General features: G+C 42.3%; 1 protein-coding gene across 2 annotated transcripts in view; it reads left to right on the top strand.

The window, feature by feature from the left end:
- pard3b (par-3 family cell polarity regulator beta) overlaps window positions 1-19,781 on the top strand; it is a 1,048,449-nt gene that overhangs the window by 526,997 nt on the left and 501,671 nt on the right. For both annotated transcript variants that reach the window (XM_033024356.1, XM_033024355.1), the window contains exon 10: window positions 1,264-1,392. In XM_033024356.1, the coding sequence (XP_032880247.1) occupies window positions 1,264-1,392 (129 nt within the window). The remainder of the gene's footprint in view (window positions 1-1,263; window positions 1,393-19,781) is intronic.

The following is a 19,781-nucleotide window of genomic DNA, read 5'->3' as shown; positions in this document are numbered from 1 at the left end:
GTTTTGTTGATGCAAATTATTTCGGTTTTCTTTTAAGTAGTTTAATTGAGTAGCTTAATTTTTTTAAATAACAATGAGAGGTATAGTGAGCCTGGCTATTTAGGCTATTACCTTCCTATAGAGATCTGTGATTCTCCCTACTTCTCTTGTAATAAAATTTAATTTAATTGTGACTAGAATCCTTCCCTATTACAACAGATAATCCTCCGACATTTTCGTCACCTCCAACGGGATCCCACCACTGGCCACATCTTCCCATCTCCTCCCCTTTCGGCTTTCCGCAGAGACCGTTCCTTCCGCAACTCCCTGGTCAATTCGTCCCTTCCCACCCAAACCACCCCCTCCCCTGGCACTTTCTCCTGCAACCGTAGGAAATGCTACACTTGTCACTTTACCTCCCCCCTCGACTCCATCCAAGGACCCAAGCCGTCTTTCCAGGTGAGGCAGAGGTTCCCCTGCACCTCCTCCAACCTCATCTATTGCATCCGCTGCTCTAGGTGTCAACTGCTCTACATCGGTGAGACCAAGACCAAGCGTAGGCTTGGCAATCGCTTCGCCCAACACCTCCGCTCAGTTCGCATTAACGAACCCGATCTCCCGGTTGCTCAGCACTTCAACTCCCCCTCCCATTCCGTATCCAACCTTTCTGTCCTGGGCCTCCTCCATGGCCAGAGCGAGTCCCACCACAAATTAAAGGAGCAGCGCCTCATATTTCGCTGGGGTACTTTACACCCCAGCGGTATGAACATTGACCTCCAATTTCAGGTAGTCCTTGCTTTCTCCCTCATTCCCCTCCCTTTCCCAGCTCTCCCACAGCCCACTGTCTCCGCCTCTTCCTTCCTTCTTCCCGCCCCCTACCCCCACATAGTCTGAAGAAGGGTCTCGACCCGAAAAGTCACCTATTCCTTCGCTCCATAGATGCTGCCTCACTCGCTGAGTTTCTCCAGCTTTTTTGTCTACCTTCCCTATTACCTTCCTTGCTTTCAATGGAGCTTTCTCCTGTAGTTTTGTAGTCTGCATAATGATAGTTCATGTATTAAAAAGCTCACCCTAGTTCTTATGTTGATAACTACATTTCGGAAATGAAGTCATTGGTTGTAAACCACCTTGGGAAATCCTGAAGTCATGGAGAGTGAAAGAGAAATGCTACTTTTTACTCAGTTCATTTTATTTTTGCTTAAAAGGCAAAGGTGCATTAGGGTCACTTCCATTTTACCTGTAATTATCACTGCAATTGTAAGTAAAGATCTGATTTTTCACCAGGTGAATGGTGTTGATATCATGGGGAAAACTCAGGAGGAGCTGGTTGGAATGCTGCGCAGCACTAAACATGGAGAGACTGTTTCACTTGTGGTTGCACGCCAAGAAGATATCTTCATACCCCGAGAATTGGTAATGTATATTTACTTATTATTTTAAGGAGTGTTTCCATTGAGGGTTAGTGGAAATCCACAGCTCTCCTCTCACAAAAGATGTTTACATTTTAAAAACATTTTAAAAGATCTGTTTGTGCAGCCACAGTCTATTCCTTCTGATGCCTAGAGTCCAAAACAAAGGTATATAACGATAGAGACCATTCAGGGGTGATGTCAAGAAGCATTTTTCACATAAAGATCAGTGGAAATCTGGAACACGTTTCCCAAACAGGCTGCTGAGTTTGGCTGATGAACTTTTTTTTGTGAGGCAAAGATATAATGGCACAGAGATAAGGTGGGTAAGACACTGACCAACAATGATATAATTGAAACAGACTGGAAGAGGTTATTTTCTTGAGGATGAATATGTTGTGATCACTCTGTGATAGATGTGCCTGCATGATAATGTGTTTTAAAGTAATGTGGGATATTTCTCAACAATGTGTGGCTGGAAAGTGCAGGTAGCATCATAATGTGACCTGGAATCATATTGTATGCAGTACTTAACATATGCCTTTCTCCTCCACACTGCTATTATATTATCTCAATGAATGCATCATTTTGACCTAATAGTTTGTACTGTACTCAGCTTGCCCATAATGGATAAAATTGCTTTATAATGTGAAGAATTCTAAATGTTTGATGGAGGTTCAAAAAAATAATTCAATCTCTAGCTTCTGACGAATTTTTTAAATGACTGGAGCTTTGCTCGTGCAATTTACGATGTCACATGATCTACTGATCGAATAGCTGGTTCGCAGCATATTATCAAGCATTATATTGCCTTCTGCTTATTTGACAGTTTGACGTGCATTTTCTAATAAGTTCATAATTTAGCATATTTTTAGTATTGTCTTATAACTGGATTCATGTTTCAAGAATCAAGTGTTTAATTGTCATATATATACCAGTAATGGAACAATGACACTCTTACTTGCTGCAGCTTAACAAGCCTGTTAACACAATAACACAGAGATTAATATATAATAATTAATTATATAATAAATAAATAACTGTAATACTAGGTAATCATAAAAGTACAAAACCAAAGTCCACAGAGCAACCAAAGACCCAGATCATAGTTACTGCGGTAGTAGCGAGGGAACCACCATGAGGGGAAGAATAATGGAGGATCAGGCCTGGGGGCACCGTTGGGAGGCGGAGGAAGAACAATGGAGGACCCGGCTGGAGGGGACCGTCGGCGGAGGGGGGGGAGTGAGAACAAAGAGGGAACTGACCCGGGGGTACTTTGTAACTTTGCAACGCCTCTCAACAGAAACGGGAGCCTTGGATGTCAGTGGTGGAGTGGCATCGTGATCGACCCATGATCAAAGGTCTATGAGCATGTGAGGAGGGGGGGAGAAGACCCGGCGTGGGGGGACCGCCATGAGGGATGGTGGGATAAGGGGGAAGGGGGAAATCCTTTAAAACCGAGATGAGAAGAACTTTTTTCACACAGAGAGTGGTGAATCTCTGGAACTCCCTGCCACAGAGGGTAGTCGAGGCCAGTTCATTGGCTATATTTAAGAGGGAGTTAGATGTGGCCCTTGTGGCTAAGGGGATCAGAGGGTATGGAGAGAAGGCAGGTACGGGATACTGAGTTGGATGATCAGCCATGATCATATTGAATGGCGGTGCAGGCTCGAAGGGCCGAATGGCCTACTCCTGCACCTAATTTCTATGTTTCTATGTTTCTAACAAAGGGGGACCCAATGTGGGGGGCATTCTAGTTTACAATCCTCAGCCCAGGGGATAAGTCTGCGTTTGTTTGTTTGTTTGTTCGTTCCGGTTTAGGTGCTGTGCACATGGCACACCAGCCAACAGTCGTTTGTCTTTTTCTTTTTGTTTTCACTTTTAATTTTAAGTTTTCATGTACCTTGTGTGTTGTGACTGTTTGGCAGACCAATTTCCCTCCGGGGATGAATAACGTTTTATCGTATCGTATGTGGCGACTTTTTGCATACCATGGTTATGGAAGCAAAGAATTTCACTGTACCTTATCACATGTGACAATAAAGTATTCCATTCCATTCCAAATGAAAGCATGGCCAAGGTGATGTGGCTACTTTGATGATATTGCCTGCCTTTTTGAGGTAGCACCTTCCATAAATCTCCTCAATCTCAGGAGGTCACTACCTGTGATGGACAAGGCAATGCTAGCCTCCCTCATTCCTGGGCATTTGAATTGCCGAACTAGGCCACGATGGAACTGTCAGTATGCTCTCTATCGTACAACTGTAGAAGTTTGATAGATTATTCATCAGCATATCGTATCTCCTCAATCTTCCAAGGAATATGAGATATTGATTAGCATTCATGTAGATAGGGTGGTAAAGAAAGCTTTTGGTGTGCTGGCCTTTATAAATCAGAGCATTGAGTATAGAAGTTGGGATGTAATGTTAAAATTGTACAAGGCATTGGTGAGGCCAATTCTGGAGTATGGTGTACAATTTTGGTCGCCTAATTATAGGAAGGATGTCAACAAAATAGAGAGAGTACAGAGGAGATTTACTAGAATGTTGCCTGGGTTTCAGCAACTAAGTTACAGAGAAAGGTTGAACAAGTTAGGGCTTTATTCTTTGGAGCGCAGAAGGTTAAGGGGGGACTTGATAGAGGTTTTTAAAATGATGAGAGGGATAGACAGAGTTGACGTGGAAAAGCTTTTCCCACTGAGAGTAGGGAAGATTCAAACAAGGGGACATGACTTGAGAATTAAGGGACTGAAGTTTAGGGGTAACATGAGGGGGAACTTCTTTACTCAGAGAGTGGTAGCTGTGTGGAATGAGCTTCCAGTGAAGGTGGTGGAGGCAGGTTCGTTTTTATCATTTAAAAATAAATTGGATAGTTATATGGATGGGAAAGGAATGGAGGGTTATGGTCTGAGCGCAGGTATATGGGACTAGGGGAGATTATGTGTTCGGCACGGACTAGAGGGGTCGAGATGGCCTGTTTCCGTGCTGTAATTGTTATATGGTTATATGGTTATATGGTTATATTCTTCGTAGTTGCATCAATGTGCTGGGCTCAGGAAAGATCTTCAGAGATATGTACTCCCAGGACCTTGAAGCTGTTGACTCTCTCCACTGGATCTCAAGCTTTCCCTTCCTGAAGTCAACAATCAACCCCCGGTCTTGCTAAAATTGAAAGCAAGATTGATGTTCTTGCTCCATTCAATCAGATTGTCAAACTCCCTCCTGTACTCTAAATCATTATTGCCCATTATTCGTCCAACAACAAAGTGCTGGAGTAACTCAGCAGGTCAGGCAGCATCTCTGGAGGACATGAATAGGTGAAGTTACGCGTCGGGACCCTTTTTCAGATTGATTGTAGTGGGGGAGATAAAGCTGGAAAGGAGGAGGTTTGACCAGTGATAGTTGGATACAGGTTAAGGTGGATATTGATTGGTGGGTGGGTGGACAAAGGCTAGAGATGAAAAGCAGACAAAAAGATGATAAAAGGAGATTAAGGGAGACATGGAGCCAAAAGGATGTTGGTTGATAAGGAGCGAAGAGCAGTAGGAATCACAGAGGGGGAGCAGTGAAAGCGGGTTTTATAGAATTCCCGTTGGAGGGAGTGGTATTATTGGTGTGTTTAAAACTGGCATTGGATCTGTATCTGGTTACTGTCGTGGAAATGGGGAGAATAGGGCAAGGGACTGACCACAGGCCTTGAGGTGCTATATGTTAATGCTATCAAGGAGGAGGTCATGGTGCCAATTAGTACCGATTGTGATTTGCCAATGAAGAAGTCGAGAATACAATCACAGAGGGACATACGTGTTCTTATTGTCCAAGTGGTCCTGTGCAGTGAGGAAAGCCAGCAAATTCATATCCCTTGTGGATCTGTTGTGGCAGTGGACAGGCTGGAGTTTCTGCAGACATCTTCAACCTCTCATTACTTAGGTCTGAGGTTCTCACCTGCTTTAAAAGTACATCAATAATACCAGAGCCCAAGAAGAGTGCAGTGACATGCCTCAATGACTAATGACCTGGTGCACTAACGCCATGGTAATGAAGTGTTTTGAGAAGTTGGTTATATGGCACATATTAACTCCTGCATTAGCATGACCTGCACCTGGACCCACTACAATTTTACTCACTGCCACATCAGATCAACAGGCGATGTGAATTTGCTGGCTCTCCTGTCTGCACTGGACCACTTGGACAATAAGAACACGTGTGTCAAGTTGTTCATTGACTACAGCTTGGCATTCAACACTAGCATCCCTCCAGATTTATAATCAAACTAAGAGAATTGGGTCTCTGTTCATGCCTATGTGATTGGATCCTCCCCTTCCAAATTAGCAGACCACAATCGGTATTAATTTACAACTAGATATCCTCCTGGATAACATCAACACAAAAGCACCTCAAGGCTGTGTGTTCAAAGGTCAGAATGCTGAACACATCCATCCATTCCCTCCACACTATGTTTTTTTGTACATTTAAATGCAATGTCGTCCCTTTTTTCTTTTCTTTTTCAGCTTTGGTCTTTGTTCCTTTATCACCCTAAACGTTCCCCTAATGTGTCAAGCAACCCAGCATAGTTCTCCATCATTGAACCACTTGCGTGTTCACTGAGTCTTCTTATCTTTTTTCTTATATCCTTTTCACTGGTCCTTGTCCACTTGGCTGGTCGCTGTCTCCCTCACTTCCCCTCTCCTCACCAACCCACACCCAAGCACATAGGTCAGATTCTCCTATTCTGTTTCGAGGTTTGATTTGTGTGAGCAGCAGATGCAGGCGACTTTACACTAATTCCCGCACAAGGAAGGAAGGAAAGGATTTCCGACTTTTGTTTAACCTTTTTTTTATTATCTCCTGCAGAGAGCATTCTTGAAATCTCAGTCTCTTCCCATCCTCATGATTGTTTGCTTACCCCTCCTTAAAATTTATTGCACGGAATCGCTTTTCCTGGCCACATGCTTGCTGGGGTTGAAAGCCATTTATTTTGTTAAGCTCTTATCTAAATATGATTGGGGGGGGGAAAAAAACAAGTTATTGTGAATTCTCTTGTAGCCGGATGCTATTACTAGCCACAGAGCCCGTTTGGAGTTTTTTTTTAACCATAATCAGGCAAAGTTTAGTGCAGCTGTGTGCAATAGTGCAAAGATAAAGGGAGTCAGAAACATGAAAGATGGTGACAGTTATTGTTCCTCCCAGATGAATGCCAGTTTTACCTGGTGCAAAAAGTCAATTCAACTGAGCTGATATTGTGTTTGTTCTCACTGCATAAAGAATAGTGTTAGACTAAGATCTAGAACCACTTCTTTCCTTTGTTCATTTGCTTCCTTGCATATATTTGTGATTGTGAAAAAGCTTCTTTGTAAAAACAGATTTTGAATGGTTTGTGAGGCGGCATAGAGGTAGAAGCCTATTATTGATCTACTACTTTTTATTTTGATCATTAAGCTTGATAGTCGCAAATTGGAGGCATGGATGTTCGCGTAAGATCAGGGGAAAAGGGATGAACTGAATGGAGAGCAGGGCAAGGTTCAATGGGCTGAATAGCCTCCTCCTGTACTATTTGATTCTATTCCATTGGAATCTTCTTCAAAACATTTGTTGAATAAGACTTTTAAAGGCTGTGTAAGCAAAGTCGAATAAAAAGAAAAGGGCTGGAGGAAATTGATGGATCAGGCAGCATTTTTGGAGGGACTGGACAGACGATGTTTCGGGTCAGGAGCCTTCTTAAAACAAATATAATAGGGGGGAGAAAGCTTGGAGAGAGAAGTGGGGCCAGGACAAAGTCTGGCAAATGCCATGTAGATACAAATGGGGGGTTGATGATTAGCAGATGGATGGAGTAAGTGACAAAGGCGAGGTGAAAATAAGCAAAAAGGCATCATAGAGGCAAGAAGAGGAGGAGTGAAAAGTAAAACCAAAAGGTAGGAATTGGGAGGAAAGGGACAGGGGATGGGGAAAGCGGAGGGATAACATGGAAGTGGGGCTTTAGGTATGGAATGTGAGCATAAAAAGAGAGGAGAAGCGAGCAAGATGACTGGGATGGTGGGAGAAATCTGTGAGCACCAAGATGCGGGGGAAAAGTGGAAAGAGAGGGGGTGTAGGGAAGTTAGTACTTGAAATTGGAGAATTCAACATTCATACTGTTGGGTTGTAAGCTACCAAAATGGAAAATTAGTTGCTGTTCTTCCAGTTTTTGTGTGGCCTCACTCTGGCAATTCAGGAGGCCATGGGCAGAAAGGTCAGTATGGGAACAGTAGTTAGCAACCAGGAGCTCCACAGGCCCTGGTGAACAAAGCGCAATTGTTCGGCAAAATGGTCGCCTACTCACGCATGATCTTGCCAATGTAACCGAGGCCATATTGAGAGTAACAAAGTGCAGAAGACAAGGTTGGAAGAGGTGCATGTGGACCTCTGTCTTACCTGGAAGGGCTGCTGGCTTTCCTGGATGGAAGTGAGAGAGGAGGTGGAAGGTCAAATGTTACATCCCCCAGCAAGAGAAAAAACTGGGGATGGGGACTGGTTAGGTGGAAAGGGATGAGTGAACCAAGTGATGAAAGTACAAGGGGACAGGGACGGGAAGTTGTGACAGAGAAAGAGTTTGAAATAGTGCCGGAACAAGGGGTGTCAACGTAACAAACTAAAAGACTGGCAGAGCAGGGGCCCAAGCAAGTATCCATGGCTACATTTTGACTTGAAGAGTCAAAAGAGAATTTGTTAAGGACATATCTCACCAGTCAAAGGAGAGGGTTAGTTAAGGGGGACAGATTGGGTCTCTGTTCAAGGAAGAACTGGTGGGCCCCGAGACCTTCCCAATAGAGATGGAGGTATATAGGGACTGGGCATTGTGTAATGGTGAGATGGTGGGGGCCTAGGAATTGAAAGTTACTTAAGTGGCGAACAACATGTCTTTCTGATGTAGCACCGAAGGACTGATCGGAGGGAGGGAGGGGGGGTCAAGATAAAATCGAGGCATTTGTAGATGAATTTGGTGGGCAGGAGCAAGCAGAGACTCTGGGTCTGTGTAATCTTGAAAACGGGTTTTGAGAATTCCAATCAAAGATGATGAAAGAACACACATATAAGATTAAAAATGAAACATTTATTAAAACAACAATAAAAAGTAATAAAATAATGAATCTGCCCTTCACTACTTCAATAACTGCAGGTCGAGAAGTCCTGACGACAGCTTGCCCTGAACTTCTCCTCAGGTCCTGGAACTGTTCTGGATCTCGGCCTGAGGAGCGTTCGTTACCTCATGCGCAGCATTCATTTATTTACTCAATAAGTCCACGCTTCTTCCCTAATCTACATTCAACAGTCAACTATATTTTAACACTGCTCATTCATACTGACGTTTATACTGAGTTATTTCTTCTGTCAGAAGTCGTGTTAATCTCAGATGTCTCTGGAAAGAAAAGTGTGTCTTGCCTTAGTTTGTGCTTGTAGCTGTATGATATGAGGATTAGTTCTTCCAAGTGAGCACAATTATTTTTCTAAGCACTTGATTATTTCCCTAAGCCAGCCTGCTTCAATAGCAGACAACTCCATTTGGCAGAAAAGCCTATTTAACCCTTGCATTACCTCCCACCCCTTGGAGTTGTTAGTCTGCAACTCTACAACATCATCTAACTATATGCAATTTGAGCAGTAAGGATGGTTTCTCAGTTTTTCAAATCTACAAATCTTCTCAATAGGAGAATCTACTTTAAGTCTACTTTAAGTGGTCTAAAAATATAAAGGTATAAAGTCAGTACATTGTTATCTAACTGCAATATTACATTGTCAGCCAATTCCTGCACAACCTTTGGTGACTCAAGTCAAGGTCGATTAGTGTTTTGCAGGACAGTTACTCCTTTTTTAATCTTTCATTTTCGGATTCAAGTTTTTCATTTGTGACACACAGCACACAACCTCCGGCAACCACCTGCAACCTCCGGGAACCGCATGGAAACCTTGGGTGGGGCTTAGAGGTCTCCAGAGGTTTCCGTTCAGGTTTCCTAAGTGTGACAGGGGCATTATACAGTGACCTCCTAGGACCTCCTAGGACCACGTGTCGACCATGCTGCGAGTTTGAGTCGAGCGCAAACTCTTCTAAACTCGCAGATTAGGTCCCCGCAGTGTCACAGGTCCTTTATTGCCTGTGCTTTATTAAAGCTTTGTCATTTCCCAGTAAAACAGTTGTAATGTGTGAATCTATTATTTTTCTTGATTTTTTTTTCATCAATGATTTATCATTGTATTCATAAAAACAAAATGTTGCGGAGTAAACAAACTGACAATTCAGCTTCATCATCTGTATGTGTGCAGATGAATAACACAGTACATTTTGCGCTAGCACCGTTTCAACTCTTTGTGTGCTTGTTAAATCACTCTTCCTCAGTCTTCCTTCCACCATTCTTGTTCACCATCTTAAAGGCTGCTATTTAAATAGTGAGATGAGACGAAAGAAAATTAAGTCTATGGAAACAGATCAAAACAAAGAAGAGGATATTAAGTTAATCCCAATTCTTTGTAACTGATGTTAAAAGGATTCTGATGAGACACAAGGGTCTTGTAAAAAAAAAAATCTCTGCTTTCTCAAACACATTGTAGGGGATGGGCCTTTAAAGGATAATTAATTACCACCTTCTTGGGCTGTGGAATTATCAGTGACAGCTGTAAGACAAAAGCCTTTCACTGACTAGCCTCTCTTGTCGCCAAAGAACAGCACCTCTGTAATGAAAGGGAAGGCTTCAGAGGCAGCCTTCTCTTTCCGTCCTTCTGCCACTCTCCTCACTGGAGCTGTCCCTGCTGTCTTAACATGACGAACGTCTGCACGCGCTGGCCACTGTATTGTTTTCTTGCAGGAAGTCGTCTTGCAGTTTGATTCTCGTGTGTGGAGCTCCAGCATTATATAGCTACTTGCCCTTGCTTTTCCACAATGGTATTAAGTCAAGCTGTAATTGTCTAACACCTTTAATAATGTTTAAACCTGGAGGAATGGTTACCAGCAAAACTTAACATTGGCATGGGACGTGTGATGCAAGGCTTACTGTAAGGGGAGATTTTTACAGACTATGTGGGAGAGGTGGACAGGTGAAGAGATTTTGTTGAGTGAATTTCACTGCCTCTCTGCTCCTGGTGTACTTTCAGCACATTTGAAGGCACATCACCAGTATTGCCGTGATAATCAGGATATGCACAGGGTTCAGAGTTACAGGAGCATCTCAGAGGATCAGGGATATAGGGAGGGATGAGGCTGGTGAAGGATAAAGGTTGAAAATAGGGATAAGAATTTCAAAGTCAAGGTCCTGCTGCCATTTTAAACCACGGGTTCAATTAATGCTGGATGAATGGGACGTGTGTTTGCGAACAGTCAACAGTTTTGGAGGAATTCAAGTGCACACAGCGTGTATGGTGGGATGCCGGAAAGAAGCCCATTTATTTCTAGGGCTCTCTATCCTGAACTCCTGCCTACATGCAATCATGCACAATCATCACTCCTTTCCGTTAGTCATCATGCCCCAGTGATTTTAACGTTCCTTTTATGTTATTTATTGTTGTTGCCAACTCAGTTATGACCCAACATCCAGACGTCTTATTGTTTTTCATTCCCTACCCTATCACGGTTGGCTCGTTTTACAAAGTGTGTCCTGCTTAGTGGAATTCCTTTCCAAAATGACTGGCTTATGATACCAAAAGCCTCTTTAAAATCGTGTCTCTTTGATCACCACCCTGCAGCTCTCCTCCCTCTGTCTCCTCCTTTCCATGTTAATAAAGCACATTGTTTTGTCGCATGTGTTGCTGTATAGAGATGTAAATGCGGGTTTGTTTTCAATAGCAGCAGCGTCAAAGCACACGGGTGTAAAGTGATGAATATTGATCTTGGGTTTATATCCCTGAGAAGTGTTGCATTGTTTCTGCATTGTAAGTAGGAGTATTTCATCAATAAGTGAACATATAGATAGACATCTGGATTAAGTAGTGTTTGTACTGTTTAGAGATGTGATTGATGGTAATAAGAGGTAGTACAAACAGAGATAATTAAATTCTGTGTGGAACATGATGGTTCCTAAATTGAAGGAAATTCTAAAATGTGATGCCACAAAACCAATTTGTCATGAGTATTTAATGGAGGATTGGATTGCTACCCTGGGACTATTTGCTAAAATGTTGTGCTGAAAGGATTTACAACCTAGGGATTTCTTTCAGCATTCTGCTTTTTGTTCCTTAAAACCAGCCTCCCTATTTTTAATGATAACTCCTCGTTCTATCTCCTTACCACTTTCCTTAGCCCTCTCTGTCGAAAGGCATCAGGAGTCTCTTCCCATGGATAACATAATGCATTTACCAAAAAATGCATTTACTTCATGGCTGCTACATCCTCGATTCAATGGATGTGATATTAAGAAAAGTCTAAACCACTGAATTTGGTAAAGACATGGGACTGGAAAACATCCTGCTATTAGTGCGGAAGATTTGTGATGTAGAACCATCCAAATCTCCAGCCATAGTGAAGCTACACCACTGTCATCATTGTAACTGTTTAAAATGTTCCAGTTTATTGGGCCTACAATTAATAGAAAAACTACCACCTTATCATCGATCAGTAAAGTGATGGAAGGTGAAATTGTGAAGTACTTATTCAGCATTGAATAGACATTTTTTATCAATAACTTTCCATCCTTGGGAAGAGTCTTCTGCTACCTTTCTGACAGAGGGTTGAAGAAAATGGAGATAGAACTGAGATGTCATTATAAATACGGAGGCTAATTTTACACAATAAAATACAGAACGCTAGATGAACTCCTGAGGTTGTGAATCCTTTTGTCAAACTCTTTTGTCAAAGATTTAATTCTATACTGATATAATCCTCCCAAATAATGAACTATTCCTAATTCTGTAAAATGTAGGGGAGTCTTATTAGAGGGTTTAAGATGAGAGGGGGAAAGTGGAGCTAACTCAGTTAGGCAACTTGTTTAGCATAGGCAAAGAGCCTGTTTCTGTGGTGTATAGCTCTATGATTCTAAGCAGAGATGTTCATTTATTTCTGTGTTTGATTTCACCTGTATAAAATTATGGTCGGGGTTAATATGTGACTAGTAAATGTGCTAGCCATTAACCATCTCCAGACAAAATGGAATTTATAATACTGGCATTAACATTCATTGGACATACAATTGTAAAATTCACAGCTATTGACATCCTTACAAGCTGTTTCCTTTGTTAAAGAAGCAGCTCAAAATCATTTGTGCCCTTTTCCACCAGAGGACATAGTATAGATGTCTTTATAATTATTTAATATTTTGGGATGATACATTTTCTGATTATTGCACCATTTGGCCACATGCCTCCTTTGTTTCATGCTTTACCTCCCTCTATTATGTGGATTTCTATAGTACTGTTGTTCATACTGCGCATTTGCATTGAAAGCAGACTTCTGACTTGATGCAACTGTTTTGTTTACACAATGGCCAACAGGTCGAGGAAGAAAAATGGTTACAATTGAAGCATTCCTTCCTGTTTCCTGTCTGGCTGCACTTCATGCATATTCAGCAGATCCTGGATGATGCTGATAGGGAACTGGTCAATGCTGGAGGGAATTCTGTATATGCTGACACAAGAAGATATTTTCCAAAATGTTCTCTGAACTGCACGTGTAGGTTCTGTGCCTAGGTTTCTAAAATGTTATTGAAGCACTTGGGAATTGTGACTTGTGAGACACAGCTAAAACATGGCCGACAATTGGTGTACACCTCACAGATGAATCAATGCTAGGATCCTCGACTTCAGAGGACATTGAACAAACAAAGCTGTTTGGTTGGAGGACAGCAGGAATAGATTAGAGAAACTCTTTTATTCTCTGTCTGTTTGTTCCTTAGTTAACTGTGGCCTGCCACTGTATACCTTTCTTCCATTGCCACGTCTATTATTTGTAATTGGCTTAGTGCTCCATACCAATTATTTCCAGCTTCTGGAATAATAGCGTGCCCATCTCCTATCTCCTTGGCAATGTGAAACCCAAATCCGTCCAATTCCCACCAGAGAGGTTAGGATTAGGATTGCTAATTTAGATTGATCACAATATGATACCCTCTGCTTTGATCAAAGCTATAACCTAACCTTGGCTGAATCATTCAGCCTTATCCCTGATCCCCAGGTTTGCCATGCTATTTCTTTAATTTTAACATGCTTCTAACTTACGTAACTAATTTTACCCTTTAATGTTCTTTTGCTTCTGAATTTTACTTGGAGTGAATCAAGCACGTCATTCCACTCTTGAATCTCTCCCCTCTGTATGTCTTTAATTGTTTTGTTTCTACATTTCCCCTTCATGGTCACTGGATTTCTCCCTGTTGATTACCTCTTTTTGTTTCCATTCCAGAGCAGGAGCTGCATCTGTTACTCACTTGTGTTTTCTCCAGTTGCTGACCAAATTGTTCTCGGTACCAATCATTTTTTTATTTTTGGTTTCACGTTTCCAGCATCTGCATCCTTTTATTTAAGAGAGAATACTTGTGTAAATTAATCCTCGTAGGAATGTGCTAACCCTGTTGTTTTTCTCTTGTCTAACACTTTGGAATAAGGCCTGAAATCATTCCCAGGGTTTGAATTAACTAACTTAATTGATCATTGTTTGCATAACTTGAAATTTATTGAGAAAATGTATTGCTGAATTCTCCTGAAGGAATGCAAGCCAGACAGTAGTGTGTGATGTCAAGGACAGATTAGCAAATTCTATCTTCAGAGCATTTGATTCAAATATACTAACAATTGCTGTAACAACAGAATCCTCTGGGGTATGTATCCTTCTTGCATTTGAACTCTTATTCCCAAGCTTTGAATCTGGATTTAGAAGTAATTTTATTTTCACTGCATAAGTAATTGGGAGATTGGATTGGCTGCTGATTAAAACAGTTAATACTAGGTCGCTCACACATTTAAAAAGGAACTGGATGAATGTCTACTTAAAAGCGGGTTTGAAAATTATTACAACAAATACATTGGGATTGAATTCATTATGGGGATTTTTCAAAAGACGTGTCTCTATGTGGCACTTTTCACTAACTCAAAATATCCCAAAAGCTTTACAGCCACAGGAGTGTCCTTGAATTGTAGTTCCTCTTGTAATGCAGGACAAACTGCGGCCAAAGTTTCTGCACAGCAAAATCTCCTGAAAAAAATAGTGATTATAACTAGATAATTCAATATTTGGATGGCAATGGTTGAGAGAAAATAATCGGCTGGTGGTGCAACTAGTAGAACCATTGTCTTACAGCTCCTGCAGCCTTGGGTGTGTCTATATGGATTTTGCATGCCCTTCGTGTGACAATATTTGTTTCTTCGAGTGCTTTGCTTTCTGCCCACATTCCAAAGGGCAGTGGGTTAGTAATAATAATGATAATGGATGGGATTTATATAGCGCTTTTCTAATACTCAAGGCGCTTTACATCGCATTATTCATTCACTCCTCAGTCACACTCGGTGGTGGTAAGCTACTTCTGTAGCCACAGCTGCCCTGGGGCAGACTGACGGAAGCGTGGCTGCCAATCTGCGCCTACGGCCCCTCCGACCACCACCAATCACTCACACACATTCACACACAGGCAAAGGTGGGTGAAGTGTCTTGCCCAAGGACACAACGACAGTATGCACTCCAAGCGGGATCCGAACCGGCTACCTTCCGGTTGCCAGCCGAACACTTAGCCCATTGTGCCATCTGTCGTCCCAAAGTGGTAAGCTGATTCATTGCCGTAATTTGAATCTACTGTGTAGAGGAGTGGTAGCATTTGGAAGGAGAAGGAATCGTAGAGTTATAAGCATGGAAACATGTCCTCTGACCTAACTCATCCATTCCTTCCAAGTTAGTCCTATTGCCTATGTTTGACCCATATCCCTCTAAAATCTTCCTATTCACGTACCTGTCAAAATGTCTTTAAAATGTATTACTGTCATTCTATCGTTTACTCTTGCAACTCATTCCAATTGCCCACCACCCTTAGAATTGCTCCTTGTTAAATCTTGCCGCCCTCATCTTAAATTTATGCACTCTGGTTTTAAACTACCCTACTCTGGGAAAAATTGTGACTATCCACATTATCTATGCCCTTCATGATTTTATATACCTCCATAAGGTCAGCCCTCAGCTTCCTACACTATAAGGAAAAAAAGTCCAGTCTATCCAATCTCTCCTTATAATTCAAGTCCTCCAATTCCAGTAATGTCCTTGTGAATCTTTTCTGCACCTTTCCATCTTAATGACATTCTTCTCATAGCTGGATGACCACAACTGCACACAATCCACCATGTGGTCTCACCAACATCTTTACAGCTGTAACATGATGTCCCATTTCTTGTACTCAATGACCTGACTAATGAAGGCAAACAAGATGGAAATGTGTTGACAAAAAGAATGAGATTGGTGTAGGATTAATGGGTATTTGATAATTGGAACTGTCATTATATAATTTACTGATGTAATCGGGTCAAAGCTCCAAATAAGTATTTGGAACCCTTCGCATTTGAATCCTGCATTCATACAGAATATAAAATGTGATGTTAGATCCATTCTCTGAAAACCTATTTAACCAGGTGGGTAGGTGATTAGTCTAACAGTTGCACAGGCAATTAAATTGGAGAGTTGATAATAAAACATGCTGTTTGAGGATTATTCACATGTAGATTTTGTGAATTGAAAAGCTATTGTTTATTTGATATTTCTCTTTTAGCTATGATTAGTCAGAAATGTACTTTTGCAATAGAGATTACAGGGATGGTTGTAACAGATAAGATGAAAGTCACAGAAATTGGTGAACCCAAATCTGTCCAGTTCCCTCCAGAGAGGCGAGGATTGGGATTGCTAACTTGGATTGATCACTTTTAATTGATCGTAGATTTTTAACATCTGGTTTCCAATTGCCCAGTTAGTTTACATTTATCACCAATCACCAATGTTACATGAATAATAAGGAGTTTAAATACTTTTTGAACTGTTAAAATAAAATAGACATTACTTACAGCATTTCTGGAAGCTGAAATACAGCACTCAACCCTGTTTGGGTTAAAATTAATCCCATGTTGATAGGGACAATATGTAAATGCCGTAATTCATGGCAACACATTAACAGATAATTATATGTAAATAAGATATGATCATTAACGTTTCACTCCTTTGCATTTTCATTTGGTTTATATTTGGTTTGTACTGGTCTACCCTAATTTGAGGAAGGACATTCTTGCTACTGAGTGCAGCGTAGGTTCACGAGGTTAATTCCCAGGATGGCGGGACTGTCATATGATGGAAGAATGGAGCAACTGGGCTTGTATTCACCGGAATTTAGAACAGGGGAGCTTATAGAAACATATGAAATTATTAAGGGATTGGACACGCTAGATGCAGGAACCATGTTCCCGATGTTGGGGGAGTCCAGAACCAGGGGCCACAGTTTAAGAATAAGGGGTAGGCCATTTAGAACTGGGATGAGGAAAAACTTGTTCATGCAGAGAGTTGTGAATTTGTGGAATTCTCTGCCTCGGAAGGCAGTGGAGGCTGATTCGCTGGATGCATTCAAAAGAGAGTTAGATAGAGCTCTTAGGGCTAGCGGAATCAAGGGGTATGGGGAGAAGGCAGGAACGGGGTACTGATTGTGGATGATCAGCTATGATCACATTGAATGGCAGTGCTGTCTCGAAGAGCCGAATTGCCAACTGCTGCACCTAATGTCTATGTATCTATGCACCCAAAAGTAGACTTTTGTGACATTAAAAATACTCAGTTAGTTTGGTTTCTTAATAATCATAATAACCACCTTTGTACGTTAGTATACAGTGCATTCAGAAAGTATTCAGAACCCTTCACTTTTTCCACATTTTGTTACGTTACAGCCTTATTTTAAAATGGATTACATTCTTTTTTTTATCATCAATCTACACACAATTCCTCAGAATGAAGAAGCGAAAACAGGTGTTTAGAAATGTTTGCAAAGTAATCAAAAATAAATAACTGAAATATCACATTTACATAAGTATTCAGACCCTTTGCTATGACACTCAAAATTGAGCTTAGGTTCATCCTGTTTCCATTGATTATCTTTGAGATGTTTCTACAACTTGATTCGAGTCCACCAGTGGTAAATTAAATTGATTGGACATGATTTGGAACGGCACACACGTGTCTAGAAAGGTCCCACAGTTGACAGTGCATGTCAGAGCAAAAGCCAAGCCATGAAGACAAAGGAATTGTCCGTAGTCCTCCGAGACAGGATTGTGTCGAGACACATGATCTGGGGAAGGGTATGAAACAATTTTTGCAGCATTGCAGGTTCCGAAGAACACAGTGGCCTCCGTCATTCTTAAATGGAAGTACTTTGGAACCACCAGGACTCTTCATAGAGCTGGCTGCCCGGCCAAACTGAGCAATCATGGGAGAAGGGCCTTGGTCAGGGAGGTGACCAAGAACCCAATGATCTCTCTGACAGAGCTCCAGAGTTCCTCTGTGGAGATGGGAGAACCTTCCAGAAGAACAACTATATCTGCAGCATTCCACCCATCAGGCCTTTATGGTAGAGTGGCCAGACGGAAGCCACTCCTCAGTAAAAGGCACATGACAGCCCACTTGGAGTTTGCCAAAAGGCACCTAAAGGACTCTCAAACCATGAGAAACAAGATTCTCTGGTCTGATGAAACCAAGAATGAACACTTTGGCCTGAATGCCAAGCGTCACGTCTGGAGGAAACCAGGCACTGCTCATCACCTGGCCAATACCATACCTACGGTGAAGCATGGTGGTAGCAGCATCATGCTGTGGGGATGTTTTACAGCGGCAGGAACTGGGCAACTAGTCAGGATCAATGGAAAGATGAATGGAGCAAAGTACAGAGAGATCCTTTATGAAAACCTGCTCCAGAGCATTCTGGACCTCAGACTGGGGCAGAGGTTCACTTTCCAACAGGACAACGACCCTAAGCACACAGCCAAGACAACGCAGGAATGGCTTAGTGACATGTCTGTGAATGTCCTTGAGTGGCCGAGCCAGAGCCCGGACTCGAACCAATTCGAACATCTCTGGAGGGGCCTAAAAATAGCTGTGCTTTGACGCTCCCCATCCAACCTGACAGAGCTTGAGAGGATCTGCAGAAAAGAATGGGAGAAATTATCCAAGTACAGGTGTGCCAAGCTTGTAGCATCATACCCAAGAAGACTTGAAGCTGTAATCGCTGCCAAAGGTGCCTCAACAAAGTATTGAGTAAAGGGTCTGAATATTTATGTAAATGTGATATTTCAGTTATTTAATTTAAATTATTTAGCAAAAATATCTAAACACCAGTTTTTGCTTTTTTATTAAGGTGTATTTGTGTGTAGTTGATGATTTAAAAAAAAAAAAATGTAATCCATTTTAGAATAAGGCTGTAATGTAACAAAATGTGGTAAAGGAGAAAGTGTCTGAATACTTTCTGAATCCACTATAGGTTCCAAAATAAACAACGACTTGCATTCATTTACCAGTCTCGGGACTGTAAAATACCCATATACTTCATAAAAAATGTAATAAGGCATTACTTGACACCAACTGCTAGGATATATTGGCACAGATGACAGACGTTCAGCCAAAGAGAAATTTAAATGAACGTTTTAAAGGAAAAAAGAGAGGTAGTCGGTGGGGGCGCTGCAAGCCGGCAGCCCTGTCAGCAGCGTGTCCATTTCTTTCTACTTTTTTTGTTTTTTTAGTATGTTTTAATGTATGTTTTTAATGTTTCTTTGTGTGTCTTGTGTGGGGGGTGGTGTGGGGGGGTAAGGGGGAAACCGCTTCGGTCGCCTCCTCCACGGAGAGGCGACCTTTTCCATGTCACCTGCCCCGTGGCCTAACATCGAGGATCGGTGCGGCCTTTCCCGGAGACGCGTCTGGGGCTTCAGCGGCGGGCGCAGCGCGGACTCTCGGCGTGGAGCGGGCGAGCCCTCGCCGGAGGGGAACCGGGATCTCCAGCTGGTGCAGCGTCCGCAGCCTGGGATCCCTTGTTGAGGACCCGGGATAAGAAGAAGCCACCACCGCTGGCCCGCGGCCAACTTCTACCACGGGCGCGGCGGTGACTTACCATCAGGAGGGGGGTCCCTCGCCGGGGATATCTGGAGGGGAGCTTCGACCGCCTGCTCTGCGGTGCTTCTGGCTACGGCGTGGCGGGAACTTTATATCTTCGACCGCCGGCCTGCGGCCTACACCAACCTGAAGCCGCGGTCTCCGGTGGGGAGGCACCGTATCAGGACTTACCTTGACTTTCACTCATCTGGACGCCCGCAGCGGCGGCTGCGGAGGGTTGAGACCCCGACCATGGGGGAAAATGGAGGAGGACTGGCTAAATTTTGTGCCTTCCACCACTGTGATGAATGCTGTGGTGGATGTTAAATTTTTGTTGTGTTTTTGTGT

Source organism: Amblyraja radiata, chromosome 7, assembly GCF_010909765.2.
Source record: "Amblyraja radiata isolate CabotCenter1 chromosome 7, sAmbRad1.1.pri, whole genome shotgun sequence".
In the NCBI taxonomy this organism is placed as follows: Eukaryota; Metazoa; Chordata; class Chondrichthyes; order Rajiformes; family Rajidae; genus Amblyraja; species Amblyraja radiata.
The sequence above is the reverse complement of the archived record's forward strand: the minus strand, read 5'-3'. Positions and strand labels throughout refer to the sequence as shown.